The sequence below is a fragment of the Zosterops lateralis genome (genome assembly GCF_965231275.1).
Source record: "Zosterops lateralis genome assembly, contig: HAP1_HAP1_SCAFFOLD_275, whole genome shotgun sequence".
In the NCBI taxonomy this organism is placed as follows: domain Eukaryota; kingdom Metazoa; phylum Chordata; class Aves; order Passeriformes; family Zosteropidae; genus Zosterops; species Zosterops lateralis.
The window spans coordinates 27,349-41,018 of NW_028154421.1; the positions used below are offsets into that span (position 1 = coordinate 27,349).

At 38.9% G+C, this 13,670-nt stretch overlaps 1 protein-coding gene across 11 annotated transcripts in view; it reads left to right on the forward strand.

The window, feature by feature from the left end:
• Positions 1 to 13,196, forward strand: part of SUN1 (Sad1 and UNC84 domain containing 1) — a 33,701-nt gene extending 20,505 nt beyond the window's left edge. For 8 of the 11 annotated variants that reach the window (XM_083885685.1, XM_083885687.1, XM_083885689.1 and 5 more), the window contains 16 exons: positions 888 to 971; positions 1,282 to 1,392; positions 2,797 to 2,895; positions 3,529 to 3,622; positions 3,735 to 3,793; positions 4,966 to 5,111; positions 5,262 to 5,486; positions 5,989 to 6,075; positions 6,433 to 6,476; positions 7,313 to 7,448; positions 7,993 to 8,247; positions 8,829 to 8,913; positions 9,317 to 9,432; positions 9,902 to 10,069; positions 10,903 to 10,995; positions 11,421 to 13,196. In XM_083885685.1, coding sequence (XP_083741811.1) covers positions 888 to 971; positions 1,282 to 1,392; positions 2,797 to 2,895; positions 3,529 to 3,622; positions 3,735 to 3,793; positions 4,966 to 5,111; positions 5,262 to 5,486; positions 5,989 to 6,075; positions 6,433 to 6,476; positions 7,313 to 7,448; positions 7,993 to 8,247; positions 8,829 to 8,913; positions 9,317 to 9,432; positions 9,902 to 10,069; positions 10,903 to 10,995; positions 11,421 to 11,534 — 1,916 coding nt within the window. In that variant the 3' untranslated portion in view covers positions 11,535 to 13,196. The remainder of the gene's footprint in view (positions 1 to 887; positions 972 to 1,281; positions 1,393 to 2,796; positions 2,896 to 3,528; positions 3,623 to 3,734; positions 3,794 to 4,965; positions 5,112 to 5,261; positions 5,487 to 5,988; positions 6,076 to 6,432; positions 6,477 to 7,312; positions 7,449 to 7,992; positions 8,248 to 8,828; positions 8,914 to 9,316; positions 9,433 to 9,901; positions 10,070 to 10,902; positions 10,996 to 11,420) is intronic. The other 3 variants (XM_083885693.1, XM_083885686.1, XM_083885690.1) reach the window with 2 other exon arrangements.
• The last annotated feature ends 474 nt before the right edge of the window (positions 13,197 to 13,670 follow it).

Here is a 13,670-nt window from a genome sequence, read left to right on the forward strand (position 1 = left end):
TATTATGTTCCTCTTCTATAGTCTTTTGGCTGGCTCCTGTCTTTCTTAGTTTTTATTATTACCTCACTTGTGCTACTCTTTTCATACCTTTCCTCTGTTTTGAAAGTATCAAGTTCCTTTATATGAGATCCACATGTTGATTTTACTAGAAAGAGGTAGAGAGTAATTTTTGAATTGAGGAACTTAGGTTGATTTTTAAAAACGGTGGTGGTGTCAAATTCTAATTTTTCAGTATCTTTAGGTCTCTCATCACCCTTAAACCTGCTGTGCACTTAAAGCTTGTTCAGATCTGTCTTGCAAAACTCAAACTGCTCTCATCACTCTGCACTCCTTTAGAGCACATCTTGTTTTCCCTGAAAACATTAATTTCTTCTTTGGTGCTTTCTCTTCTATAATACCTGCTCTGCAAGTGAAATTAAATTGCCATAGGCAGAAGGGAACTGATTTTTGCATGTGAGTAGAACTTTGCTCTCCCCCTTCTCTGTGCTCAGAGCCTTATAATTGCTAATGCTTTCTTCTCCTCCTTGTAACAAGTTTGTTAAAATCAACACAAATATGTAATAAATGGCTGACTCATTTGATGGAATGTTGGGAACAGGGACTTATTTGAGGGGGGTTGGTTGGATTGTTTGTTTTTGTTTCTTTTTGCAAACTTTGCTTTCTGAAAAGAAGCAGAAGGATTTTTCTCAACTAAGAGGCCCTCTGATATTTAAAGAAGAAAGAACAAGATTACACAGAGTAGGCTTCTTCCCCAATCATTTTTCAGGTTTCCTTTGAGTAAACTGACTTTTGTAGTGATCCTGGCCAGTTTAACTAAAATCTGTGTATATGAAAGGCTTTGGACTTGAGAATTAGAATCCATGTGTGCTTTTTTGGATGTGTTACAGCTCACTCAGACTACTGTGGAAGCATGAATGTAAAGGAGTTCTACAGAGAAGATCGTCATCTTGGTGTGAATGAGGAATCAATATGTAAGTATAGTGATTGATGGAGTCTCAGCCCCAGGCTCTTCACCAGGTTGTAGCTGTAATAGTAGTATCAGACAGCCCCTGACACTGTAGAAGCTACAAAGTAAATATTTGGTTTGCAACTTAAATGTGGGGGGATGGTGATCCCCTGGTGTACTGTAGTATTTCCCCCAGCAAGTTTCCTTCCCCTGAAGTTTGCTTAGCAGTTTTTGGGTTGATAACTGATGATGTGAGATAGACTCTAATTATCTTGTAACAGTCTTGACTTCATCCTGGCTTTATCCCATTAATCAACTGTTACCACAACCAACAGGTGATGACTGTAAAGGGAAGAAGCATCTTGAAATATACACCACAGACCACATGCAATCCTCATGGGCTAAAAGGGTAGCAAGGACCATTTGGCACACCTTTTCTTCTGCAGGTTGACTTGGACATTTTTGTTTGTTTTTATTTTGCATTGCAATCTCACACTGTTAATCACACATGTTTTGTGTTTGGGGTTTTTTTTCCTTCCTTCATCTATCAAAGTAGGGTAAAAATATAAAGTGCCTAGACAACTAACTTCCTTAACACCTCTTCTGTCTGAATTCTTGCTCTCATTTTAGCTTTTGTACAGGCTTGGCAGGCTGCTTACCTATTAGTGAAAATGAGGTGTAGGGTAATGTGCACCTCATATGTTAGAAGGAACAAGTCAGATTGTTAATTTATTGCACTTCAGAAAGTATGCTTGCTAGGTTGAAAAGCTGACTTCAAATGAAAGCAAGGTATGAGATACTGGTATGCAGATTATTTCGATAAAGGGGTTTTAACATTTTATTTTTGTTCTAGTGATAGTCAATTTTTACAGGAATCTTATATAGGGATAGAATCTGCCCTCTGAGAGGAGCGTTCCCTAGCTTGAATGACAGAGGCATCAAGGATCTGTTGAGTGCTCTTTATTCAGCAGAGGAAAATGATTTGAGACACTTCAGTCACCTAAATGATTTGCAAAATATTGGGTTGGTATATCTATAATCCCTCAGATTAACCCAGACATATCTGCTAATCTAAAAATGTAGGATTATTTTCTAAACTTACATGGTGTAGTTTGTTCTGTAGAAAGACTGGTCCTAGTCTTGGACATAGTGATTGTTGGCCTCAGCAGGCTTTAAGTTACAGCATTTTATTACAGTGCATTGGATGGGGGGGTCGGTGGTGGTAGTTTTGTTCTCTTTAAGAGATACAAAACTGTCCCACTGAACATCCTTGGGAACATTCAGCTTAATGAAAATTTACTGCTTGTAACTTTTAGGTGGGAATACTTTCTATTATTTATCAGTATTTTTTAGACATCACTGGAATTTTAAATTTTTAATTGTTCTTGCTTCTGCACAGTAACCCAGATAATGACCTTGATGTAGAATTTTGAACAAACAAGATGCTTTTAAAGTAATGATGTGCTTAAAGCTTGTTTTTTTTGTAGTACTCTTGCTATTCTCTGCTACACTTTGCATGGCATTGTTAGATAAACGTGTTACAAAATGTAAACTTTGATTTTGGAAAAGTGATATTCTAACTGCACAGGTGGTGTTCAGTCTGTTTATCTCTGTCCATGAGAATTCAGTTTCTAAACTGTCTCGGTTTTACTTGACTTCATATTTACTAGTGGCTTGCTTTGCTTTAAAGTAGTGAAGAACCAAGTTTGAGATTACTGAAAGGTATGGCTTAAAATTCTGCAGAACATGTAATGGGCAGAGGACTAGAGTCTTTTTTATTGCATGTACTGAAGAGAACCTTCAGCTCCTGTGTGTCTGTTACCACATGGAGTTAATTTGTTATAATCCAGGTTACTTTATACTTCACGTGTTGCGAACAGCTGGAGCAACGGGATGGCTTGTGTCACAGAAGGTGTTGTCTCTACTTTGGCTGGCCATTCTTTCTCCAGGTTACTATCCTGATCTGTGTCTGTGTGTGTGCATTGCCTGTTCCTTTTGGCAAACGAGGGGACTGCAGGGGCTTACACTAATTCAGCTTATGCTTTGCTGTAGCTTTGTCTTGAAATGCACGTGCAACTTTATTGACCAAAATCTGCTTAATGAGAGGATGTGTTTCTGTTCACAGGCATTACAGGAGACTAATCAGACTGTTTCATGAGGGAATGAGTGTGTGAATAGCACTGAATATGGGGTGTGTTTGGTTTGGCAGTCACTTGCTATATTGGTATTCCTCTTAGCAAAAACTGCTGCTGCTAGTCTCTGCATTTCCTGGAGAGCATACTGAGGTCTCCAGTGTGTGATAACTTGTGTTCAGACATTAATACAGAATTTCCAGTGAAGTAGCATTGTCATAACAAGCAAGCACTTTATCTCTTTGCATGGCTGTTGACCTTGAGTAGCTGATGTTACAATGCTGTCATACTTGTGATATCTAGATGTCAATAAGCTGCATGCATTGCCTTATTCATGCATTTCTCCACTCTGCAAAGCGTTGTTGGCCACAGCTGCATGTCCCTCTACTTGGTTTCTTTGAACATGTGCTGCAGTAATTACATTTCACACTCTCACCTTTTGTCTTCTAGGGAGGGCAGTTTCTGGCATGTTCAGGTTGCTTAGAACTGGGTGGTATCAACTTCTTACTCTGATGTCTTTGCTCAAGGTGTTTCTTGTAAGAAGGTGTGTATCCTTTGAAATAATTTTGTGAGCAAATTATTTGCCCAGTTATAATATGAAACAATTAATTATGGTAAATGTGTTCTTTCTTGTAAACTTCCCTCTCTTTCTCTAGATGCCTTCCAAAGAACTACAGGTGGTTACTGTTTCTTATCCCACTCCTGTTTCTGCTAGGTATGTCAATTGTTCACTTATAATACAAATCAGTGTGTGTACTACAGCTGCTCCAAAATAGCATTTTGAGTTGATTTATGAAGAAGATGCAGAACTGAAAAAGAGCAAGTTTGTTTGTGAACAGGGCAGTAATTCAAGCTTCCAGAGTGCTGACAAGTCAGCAAGCTTTCCCCTTGTCATGAAAGCAATATCCTTGATTTAATTGCATAGAGCTCTTTAGAAAGAGTGGCTGAGTAAGTAAACACATTGAAGACCTTTTTTCTTTACTTCCCTACATAAGAGTAGCAATGAAAGAGTAGGCTGGGTACTGATTGCTTTGTCTCCACAGGAGTGTGGTTAAGTTTTTACCAAGTCATCCAAAGTCTTCCCTTTGCTCTAGAGCGTGTGTTAGTGGCTTACGATACTGCCGACTTCAGAGTGGTCAGTAGACAGTGTTCCAGGCCAGCTGTCAACTTTGAGATGAAACAAATTGAAGTATTTACCAGAAGTGCTGGGGCATTTCTGAAAAGCAGTTTCATGTCTTTGTGAGTCTTAAAAATTTGCAGCTATTTTACAGAGAAGGTGAAGCTTCTTGGAAACTTACAGTGGGTATTCAAAGTCCTCTGTGTAAGGGTGAACAAGGAAAGAATTTACCCTGTGTAGAAAATGCTGCTATTTCCCATTAAGATATTGCAAAAATAAGTGTGATCTTGTGAAATGCTGTTTTGTCTCCACAGAAGCATAAGTTTCTTCCAACTTTCATTAGTTCTTATGCAATGTGATATGTAGTAAGTGTATAATGAAACGTATTTTCCATGGAGATAAAAAGCAGCATTTACATCTGCCTTCCGAAAATGTGGCCTGTCTTAATCAGCAAATGTGACCAAGGTGCCAGGGAAGTGGTATGAATTTATGAGTTTAGGCTTGTACCATGATATATATAAGTGCAAACTGCCTGCCTCACACCTGTGTGAGTGGGACTGCTGGATGTTCCCTAATATTCTTGAGTGCTTGATTTAAAAATTTTGAAGCTGACTCGTGGTGATTTTTGTTTAGACTGGAGCAGTGTCCACTGTGTGGCACCTGCCTTGAGAACTGAAGGTAGCTGTGTCCTTAAAAAGACCATTTGTAGATATAAGCAGCCAGAAGGGAGAATTCTTTTGAGCGCACATTGCTTTTTGTTTCTGTTCTAGGTTTGTGGTTCTGGGGGCTTAATGGCTTCATTTCATTATTACCTCCATTGAACTGGACAAGAATTGTCAGAATACAGACAACAGATGATTCTGTTCATGTTCCTGAACCACAAGATGATTATTTTCATTCTGTGCAACCTCCAAAGGTAAGGGAGAACAGTCTAGGGAAGAACTTGCATATATTTTAAGACCTCTTAACTAACATGTCTTCAATGTTTTGCAATAACTACTTGTTGCACAAGAGTAATGAGGATAAGTTGATTTTTATATATTAAAGCATAATCTTTATACCTTAGGATACCATCAATATCTTTGACTTTGGTCGCATAAGTGAGCTGGAAAAGCAAATGGCCTTTGTGTCTGACAAATGCCATGACCGACACAAAGAATATAACAAAGTGATGACCCTACTCCAGAATCTTCAAGATCAGGTTGCCACGATGAGTGACAGAAGTGAAACATTGAATTTAATAAAAAGTGTGATGAGTCAATACGTTAAAGATATGAAATTGGAGGAAAAGGTAAGACAGTCAGTTATTGATGTTTCCTGATACTGATTAAAGTGTTCTGTTTTATTAATGCAGATTGTGAGCAATTTGACTGGGGGATTCTTTTTCTGCTCTAGAAATAACCAATAGGTAGTAAGGGCCAGGGAGAAGTTGTGGGCATTTGTTCCTCCTTTGTTATTGCTGACAAAGGATTAATTCCAGACAGGTGGCCAAAGTAGATTCCTACATTGCTGAAAAGGATTTATCCTGTTTCCATACTGATAAAGAAGGCTATAGGAAGGACTAGTGACAAAGTGGGGATTTGGTGGTAAACTTCCCTGTATAGAACCCCTCCTACAGCTAAATCAGACTTCTGTATTTATTACAGATTCTGTAATTTCTCACACTACCTGCAGGATAAATCACTTAAACATTCAGAGAATGGAATGAATATTAGACTTTGCAGAAGATATCAATTATGGTATTTGTACTCCAAAAGAAAATACACCCTCTTTTTCTCCCCTGTTTTTTTAAGACTGACTTTCTGGCTTTACACAAAGAACATGAGTTGCGCATCCAGACTCTGGAAGATCTTCTTAGAAAACTCTCAGCTGAATCCAAGGTATTGACAGTAAGCTTTGCTGACTTGTTCTAATTGTAACTTGTTGATAAAACATAGTGAGTTTTTTTATTTGCTGTTCCAAACAGCAGTTTCCTTTACTCTGGCTATTACAATTCCTGAAGTCAAAAAACTTGTTTGTGTTTTTGCTCCCCCTTCTTGGAGAGGGTTTCATTCCAAAGTTTAAAAATTATTCACTTGACCATTGAGACAGGTTCTGTTTGGAATGAAACCTTGTTATACAGAGGCACAAGCATAATTGTGAGCACAAGTGATGCTAAAATTTATTTTCATATAACATTATTTTTCTGTCACTTGAGTTTCTTTGTAAATGTTAAAACTTAACTTTGTATTTTTTAGGACATCCAGAAGGAGTTTGACCTAGCAAAATCAAAATCAGTGAGGTATAAACACTTTTCAAATATATTTTGCTCTTTGACTTCTGATGCCAACTGACAGTGATCCTTATCTTGTGGCAGTTAACTGACCCCGAGAGGTTCTGTTGTCAGCAAGAACATTTCTGTCTTGTACTGGATTTCAGCTGTGGTGCTGAACACCAGTACAGGACCCTCCTCCAGTGTGGGGCAACCCTGCAACTACACTTTCATTAGAGAAAACTATATAGTGGAGGAGAATAGGGGACTTCTCATCCTCTTATAAATGCATTAGTTTTTCTTCAGATTACTTAGTGAAATATGCAGTAACTGCTTTTGATGGGCTTGTATTTAAACTCTTGAACTGTATCAATTCTAACTTGCTTATTTGCTGAATTGCCATTTAAATTAGAATTCAGTGTAAAATGGCTTTAGAATGCTGGTTGAGACCTTTTCCCATAGCATTCACTGGACACTGATCTATATTGGCCATATATGAGCTGCTGTTTGTAACTCAACACTGCCTCTGGAGTTACCCTGGTTTGAGTGAGGTAGCCTTTCTCACTAACCAGTGGCAGACTCACACAAAGTTTGGTTTGCCAGATGCCATTAAATTCCCCAAAATCTGTATACATTTGAGTAATTAACTTGTCAGCCTGGTGATAATCTGAAGTCATCACTGCTGGATTTTTCCATTACTTCAAAATATTTTGCTTTGAATATATTAATTCTAAGTATGCCTTAAGTAACAGTATGTTACAACTGCCAGTTAACTTTGTATTAGACAAGTATATTCTCACACCTTTGGAATTTGATGGAATGATTCCAACTGCTCTTTCCTAATGATTGACTCCTTGTTCTTTTAGAGATGATGATCAATACAGTCTCCTTATGTCCAAAATTAAAAAGCTAGAACTAGAGCTGGCTCATATGAAATCAGAGCTGTTATCTGGGGAGAGTGTGAAGACGAGTTGTGAGAAAATGGATGTCATCCATGAAAAAGTAGGTTCTGCAACTTCTCTAACTGTCCAAGTAAAATTTAATATTACTTGGTTTTGTTCACTAGCTCTCTTGAAATGCACTACAGTCAATAACATGGGGATAGTGTTAACTTCAAAGAATGATAGTGTTGTATGTAGAGTTACTGTGAATTTTTCCATTAGTACAGAATACTAGAGAGGAGTTTATTGCTTATTTTCTACAATGGCAGGGGTTTACTTGTAAGTTATGATGTAGTGGCAGTTTCTGTACAGTACTTTGTTGATGTATTTTGCTAACCCATGGAAATATGGAAAAGAAACTCATGTAAAAGCAAGTTTGGTTTGTTATCTGAGAGTTATTTCTAAAAAAATCCTCCCTAAGTTCTTTAGAAGCCTTTTAAAAGGTCTGACTGGAATGTAGCCAACAAAATACAGTATTGATATGAGATTATCAACTTTTACTTAAATAATGACTTGTGATAATGGTCTAGTTATGTGCCTGTTGTATATTTATATATGTATATTTATAAAAACTAATAATTATAATTATTTATGGCTTCTACTAGGTAGATGCCCAGGTCAAAGAATCTGTCAAGCTAATGCTTTTTGGTGATCAGCAAGAAGACCTTCCTGAATCACTTCTCCAGTGGCTTACCTCCAATTTTGTGAGCAAAAGTGATTTACAGACTTTGCTGCGGGATCTTGAGTTGCAGATCCTCAAGAATATTACACTCCATATGTCTGTAACAAACCAAAAAGTAACATCTGAAGTGGTTACAACTGCTGTGACTAATGCAGGGATTTCTGGAATCACAGAAGAGGTGAGTGAGTTTTAAGGTCTCAAAAGTTCAACTAAAACTGGAAAGAGTTCTTTCCTGGGCATTTTGTGGAGCATGACTGTCAGCATAAATGTTAATAATTTTAGGAAATGTCCAGAACATCAGTTGAAATGAGAACTGCAGAAAATGCTCTATGGAGTGTATTCTTGCAGCGTTGATTGCTGCCTGTTGTGAGCATTTGTGTTTTTTCAAAGTGTACTATCTTGAAAATTGAGTTCCTAAGAAACAAGTATACCAAAGAAATGCAGCTCAAGGTCTTGGGAAGAAGGAATGCAGATTAAAAAAAAAAAAAAAAAAAAAAAAAAAAAAAAAAAAAAAAAAAAAAAAACCAGCAGTCAAGATGCAGTATGAACTTGTATTTTAAGACAGAAAACCGTGTGTGTTAAAAGTGGCCTCTGTCTTGCCAGAGGCTCTCAAAGACTTGTGATGAAGTGCAGCATCTCAAAAAGATGCTTGCAGCTTCACAGATAATGTAGATCTAAATTATTTGGATCAAGATCTATTATCACTTGATCTTACTAAAATATTTTTCCTTCTATTGTCTTGTATGTGTGCACCTCTAGCAAGCACAGATTATTGTAAACAATGCACTGAAACTCTACTCTCAAGACAAGACTGGGATGGTGGATTTTGCCTTGGAATCTGGAGGTAAATAGTAGAGGAAACGCCATTTTTACTATTCATGCTTTTAGTAGTATTTACTAGAAATATTAAAATAAAGAGGGCATGTTATTATGGCATTTTTGTGTGTTGCCTGATCATCAGGTCAGTGCAATCTGTGATGGTGTTTACAGGCCAGTACCTCAGCCTAGGTGTGGATGGACAGGAATAGAATAGTTCTCAACATGTCTACAGTAAGAAAGAAATGGAAAACCTTTAACCTATTCTTAAAATAACATTGTATGTGATAGAAGCATTGTATCCACAGAAAATTATTAGATCTTAATATCTTTCATCTGGTATTCATTGAGCTTTATATAAATCTCTGCCTTAATTACTCATTCCTTCTTGAAGACTTCCATTTCTGCTAACCTGATCTATCTTTTTTGAGGTGGCAGCATTCTGAGTACTCGCTGTTCTGAAACCTATGAGACCAAGACAGCATTAATCAGCCTCTTTGGAATTCCTCTGTGGTACTTCTCTCAGTCTCCCAGAGTGGTGATTCAGGTAATTAAAGGCCAAGTAAACAAATGCAGCAATGTTATTTTGTGTTGAGAGGTTTGGATGGCTCTTTGGGGGCTGGGTGTATCTCTGCAATGTATTGGGGACACAGGTACTTCGAGGAGTGTTCCCAAGAATGGGATTTTTCTGGCAGACCCTGGACACAGCTTAAGTCCTACACCAGCAAAATTGAGCCTCACAGGAAGCTTGGGTGGTGCACTGGACTTGTGTAAAGTGTGAGGGCTGGGAGGGAAGGCAGGTCCTCAAAACACCACTGGTAGCTCAGGTGGGTTTGGTGTCTCCCTGAAGAGTTCCACCAAGGAGATTATTTCTGCCCCTTACTGTTGTAAGACTGTCCCTAAGAACTCAGAATTCTTTACAACTCTTTATTACAATAAAAATAAATTGGAAAACACTGTAACATTATTTTTATTGTTGTGTTCCATCTTGTTGTCTCCACCTTTCTTCTGTGCAGCCGGACATGTATCCAGGAAACTGCTGGGCTTTCAAAGGATCACAGGGGTATCTTGTGGTGAGGCTTTCCATGAAGATCTATCCAACTGCCTTTACATTGGAACATATACCAAAAACTCTTTCACCAACAGGAAATATTACCAGTGCTCCTAGGAATTTTGCAGTATATGTAAGTCTGTCTCTGAAATTAAGTTGATGTTTGTACACAGAATATTTATGTTCCATACCTTGGAAAATAGTAGCTTGAGGGGAGGGCAGCTAAGAATATCATGAGAAACTGTTTCACTCATTGCTCTTAAAAATTGCTTTTATTTATGAGCTTTGAAATTATGAATAAGAAGTGTTGCAACTTATTTGGGGTGAGTTATTTCTTTACTTTTGCTCTCTACATTAGTTAATGTTTTTAGAGGGAGATAATGGTTTTTTATTTGATCTAGTTCTTTCATACACTTTGTTTCATCCTCCCTCCTATTCTTCCTCTCTCCACCCCCTATCCCTATCATTTTGTCTCTGCACCTTATCTGTGATGTGCCTTAAACAATTTTTTAAATTCATTTTCCCCAGCACCACAGTTGTGTAGGCAGGATTTCAGAACAGAACAGACTACAGGGTATATCAGACAGCAGTAATGATATTTGAGAACTTTTTGTCAGGCTTTTCTAAATGCTTAAACAGTCAGCTGCAAGAATCTGAATCTTGACTTCAACCCTGATGTTCTCTCATTGTTTGTCCTGAGCAATTTATATTGTTCACTGTGATACAGGTTTTAGCCATGGAAATTAAAGGGTTTGACCATGAAAACACATAAACAGCACAACTATTTACAGGGCAGGAAACAGGAATATAGAGCTGTGCTTGGACTTTAAATTACATGGGAAACATTCTGATCCTGCCTTGATAGACCTTCAAGTGCTGTCTCTTGATACTCTGTGTAGGCATGCTTCTAGTTTGGATTTGATTGGAAACTTGATGGAAGCAAAAATCTTTATCCTGTTGTTACAGGGTCTGGAGGATGAATATCAAGAAGAAGGCAAGCTTCTAGGAGAGTATGTCTATGATCAAGATGGAGAACCACTGCAGATGTTTCCAGTGATGGTAAGTCTGGATTATAGGATTTAAAGTGTCAGGAAAAAGTTTTATTTTCTACACTTGTGTGCAATGAGCAGTGAAGGGAAATGGCCCTGTTCTCATCTGGGCACTCTAGAAACTGAGGTAAAAAGTTTCTACCTCTGCCTCAAAACCTACGGCCTAAATAGTTGAGAGGGAAGGAAGATTTGCTGCTATGTGGACACAAATGGTGGGAAGTTGCTAATCGTGGGAAGAGTCTGTGCCATGCTGCTTCAGACTCACAAATAATTGCAAGGCAATGAAGGTTCTGTTCAAAGGAACAGAAAATTCCCAAGGCATAACTTCAGTTCCTGCAAGTACCTACAGTCATTAGTAACTAAGAAAGCTTCAGTTGCAGCTGTGTATGCCAGAACCCTGACTCTGGTTTGTGTGTTTGCTTTTTCCTTCTCCAGGAGAAAAACGAAGACGCATTCCAAATAGTGGAGCTGAGGATTTTCTCTAACTGGGGCCATGCAGAGTACACCTGCCTTTATCGGTTCAGAGTGCACGGGAAACCTGCCGAGTAATCCACACTACAGCTGGGGGTGGCTGCTTTGTACATTTGGTTCCTAATCTGTATATACTGGGAAGCCTACAACACTGGAATCTGTAAAGGACGAGGATGCAAGATGCACGCTGCAGAACTATTGATCCTCTGATAGATAAAGGCACAAGACTGTCAGCAGAAATGTATAAACCCCAATTTTTATTTGCTCTAAGGCTCAGCTTGTAATTGCCAGTTCGCTTCATATTTCTGTGTCCATGCTGAGAGAAATAATGCATGCAAACAGCTCTGGTTCATAAAGCCCAGTTGGCAAACAGGTGACACATATTTTATTACAAATGAATGTATAGGTTTTTTTAAAAGAATAAACCACACTTTCTGCAACTAGGAATCTGTTATTTTTTAATCCAGGACTTAACTGCATACTTTTGCTAGCTTGGCACCATAAGCCAAAAACTGTGGTACATTTTGAACACTGACTGTGGCTAAAGGTGTCCTTCAGTTGACAGTTGGTTTTGACCTTTTTGGTGGATCCAAAAGGGCTTCTTTGCTACATGTTGAATATAATAAATACTACTGTCAGGGAAAGCTAATACAACCAAAACCAGTTTAAACACCAGCGACTGAGAATGCTTTACTGTAATTTGTGGCCGCGAATTGCTCTAAAAGTCAGGGATAACTTTAAATAACTGAAGTTATTTTAAGGGTTTTTACCATGGCAACTTGGCCAGTTTGTTCTTTTTTTAGTGTCAATCCCAAATCGACCTTGATGTACTGACTGGCTCGGAGCTGATAAGCCTGCTGAATTGCTCAGTAAACACTGCTGTACAGCAGTTGAACTACCTTAGTTTGTCAAAAGCGATCTCTTTGGGACAAAATTTCCTTAGACTGGTGGATTGTTACACTCCATAAATGTACTACTGTGAGAATTGGGTGTGTGGAAAACAAGGCTGAAGTAATTCTCGCTGCGTCACACTTACAAGAGGGACTCGAGCTCAGCGCTGCTGTGTGCAAACACGGGCATTCCTGATCCTCCCCACAAGCCTTAGTCGGGTACCAGAGGAGTAGAGTTGCTCTTGGAAACAACATTTCCACATAGAACGAGATGAAACTGCTTACTGCCCCCCTTAGCCTTGCTGCTTTGAAGATCCTTTTTGGAAAAGATTCCTGAAATTCACTTGTATGCAGAATTTTTATCTTGCTGTTCTAGTGCATTTTGTAGTTAAACAGAACTGTTACCACATGGACCTGCTGACTGGTTTTCTGAATTGAGTTATGTATGTTGCACAACAGTCCTCGAATGTTTGAAATACAAAAAGTCTCCATGTGAAGAACTGTTTTTCACTTGACGTAGAGACAGAACCTATGGCCTATGCAGAGGAGTAGATGACACATGTACAGGTGTTTTCATATTATAGGTTACATATTTAAAATTAGAATTATCCTGTATAAATTGAAACTAGGTAGCTGGGGGGGGGGGAATATTTTGAATAACACTAACTTATTTTTAAAAAAAGCAAGATAGGACTTTGTGCAATGTATTTTTGTAAATGCTTTTCAAAATGTCTGTTATTCTTTGCTGCCTCCAAACTGACAAGATGCTATTGAGATGTTTAAATAAAGAGTTTTAATTTTTGAAAGTGCATGTAATACTTGAAACAAAAAATAAAGCCTCTTTTCTGTATTTTTTTTTATCAGCTGCTTAAATAAGTGAGGAAGGATTGTGATTTCAAAATTGCCCCGAGCTGGGGCAGGGGTGGGGGGATTCCTCTCAGGCTTTCTAAGGGGCAGGGTCACAAAGCTTTAAGGGGCAGGCCCAGGAGTAGCGTGTGGCCGGTGGCTGAACAGCAGGGACGGAGCTTTGGGAAGAAAGCACATCTGGCTCGCTGCTGGGTGACTTTCACCGTGTGAAGGGAGTGTGGGGGGTTGGTTTAACTCCTGCTCCCTCAGCCTTGCCTGGATCCCTGAGCCAGAGCGCTGCTCAGCCAGCCTGCTTGCCTGCGCTCCATCAGCCGTTCCTTGATTTTATTACTTGTTTCAATTACTCTGCAGTTTCCCGCGCTGTTGTGCGCCCCAGGACGGCCGTGCCCCGGGCTCGAGCCCCGGGCGTTCCTCTCACGCCGTTTGCAGCCCCCGCGCCGCCGTTACCGCGCGGGAC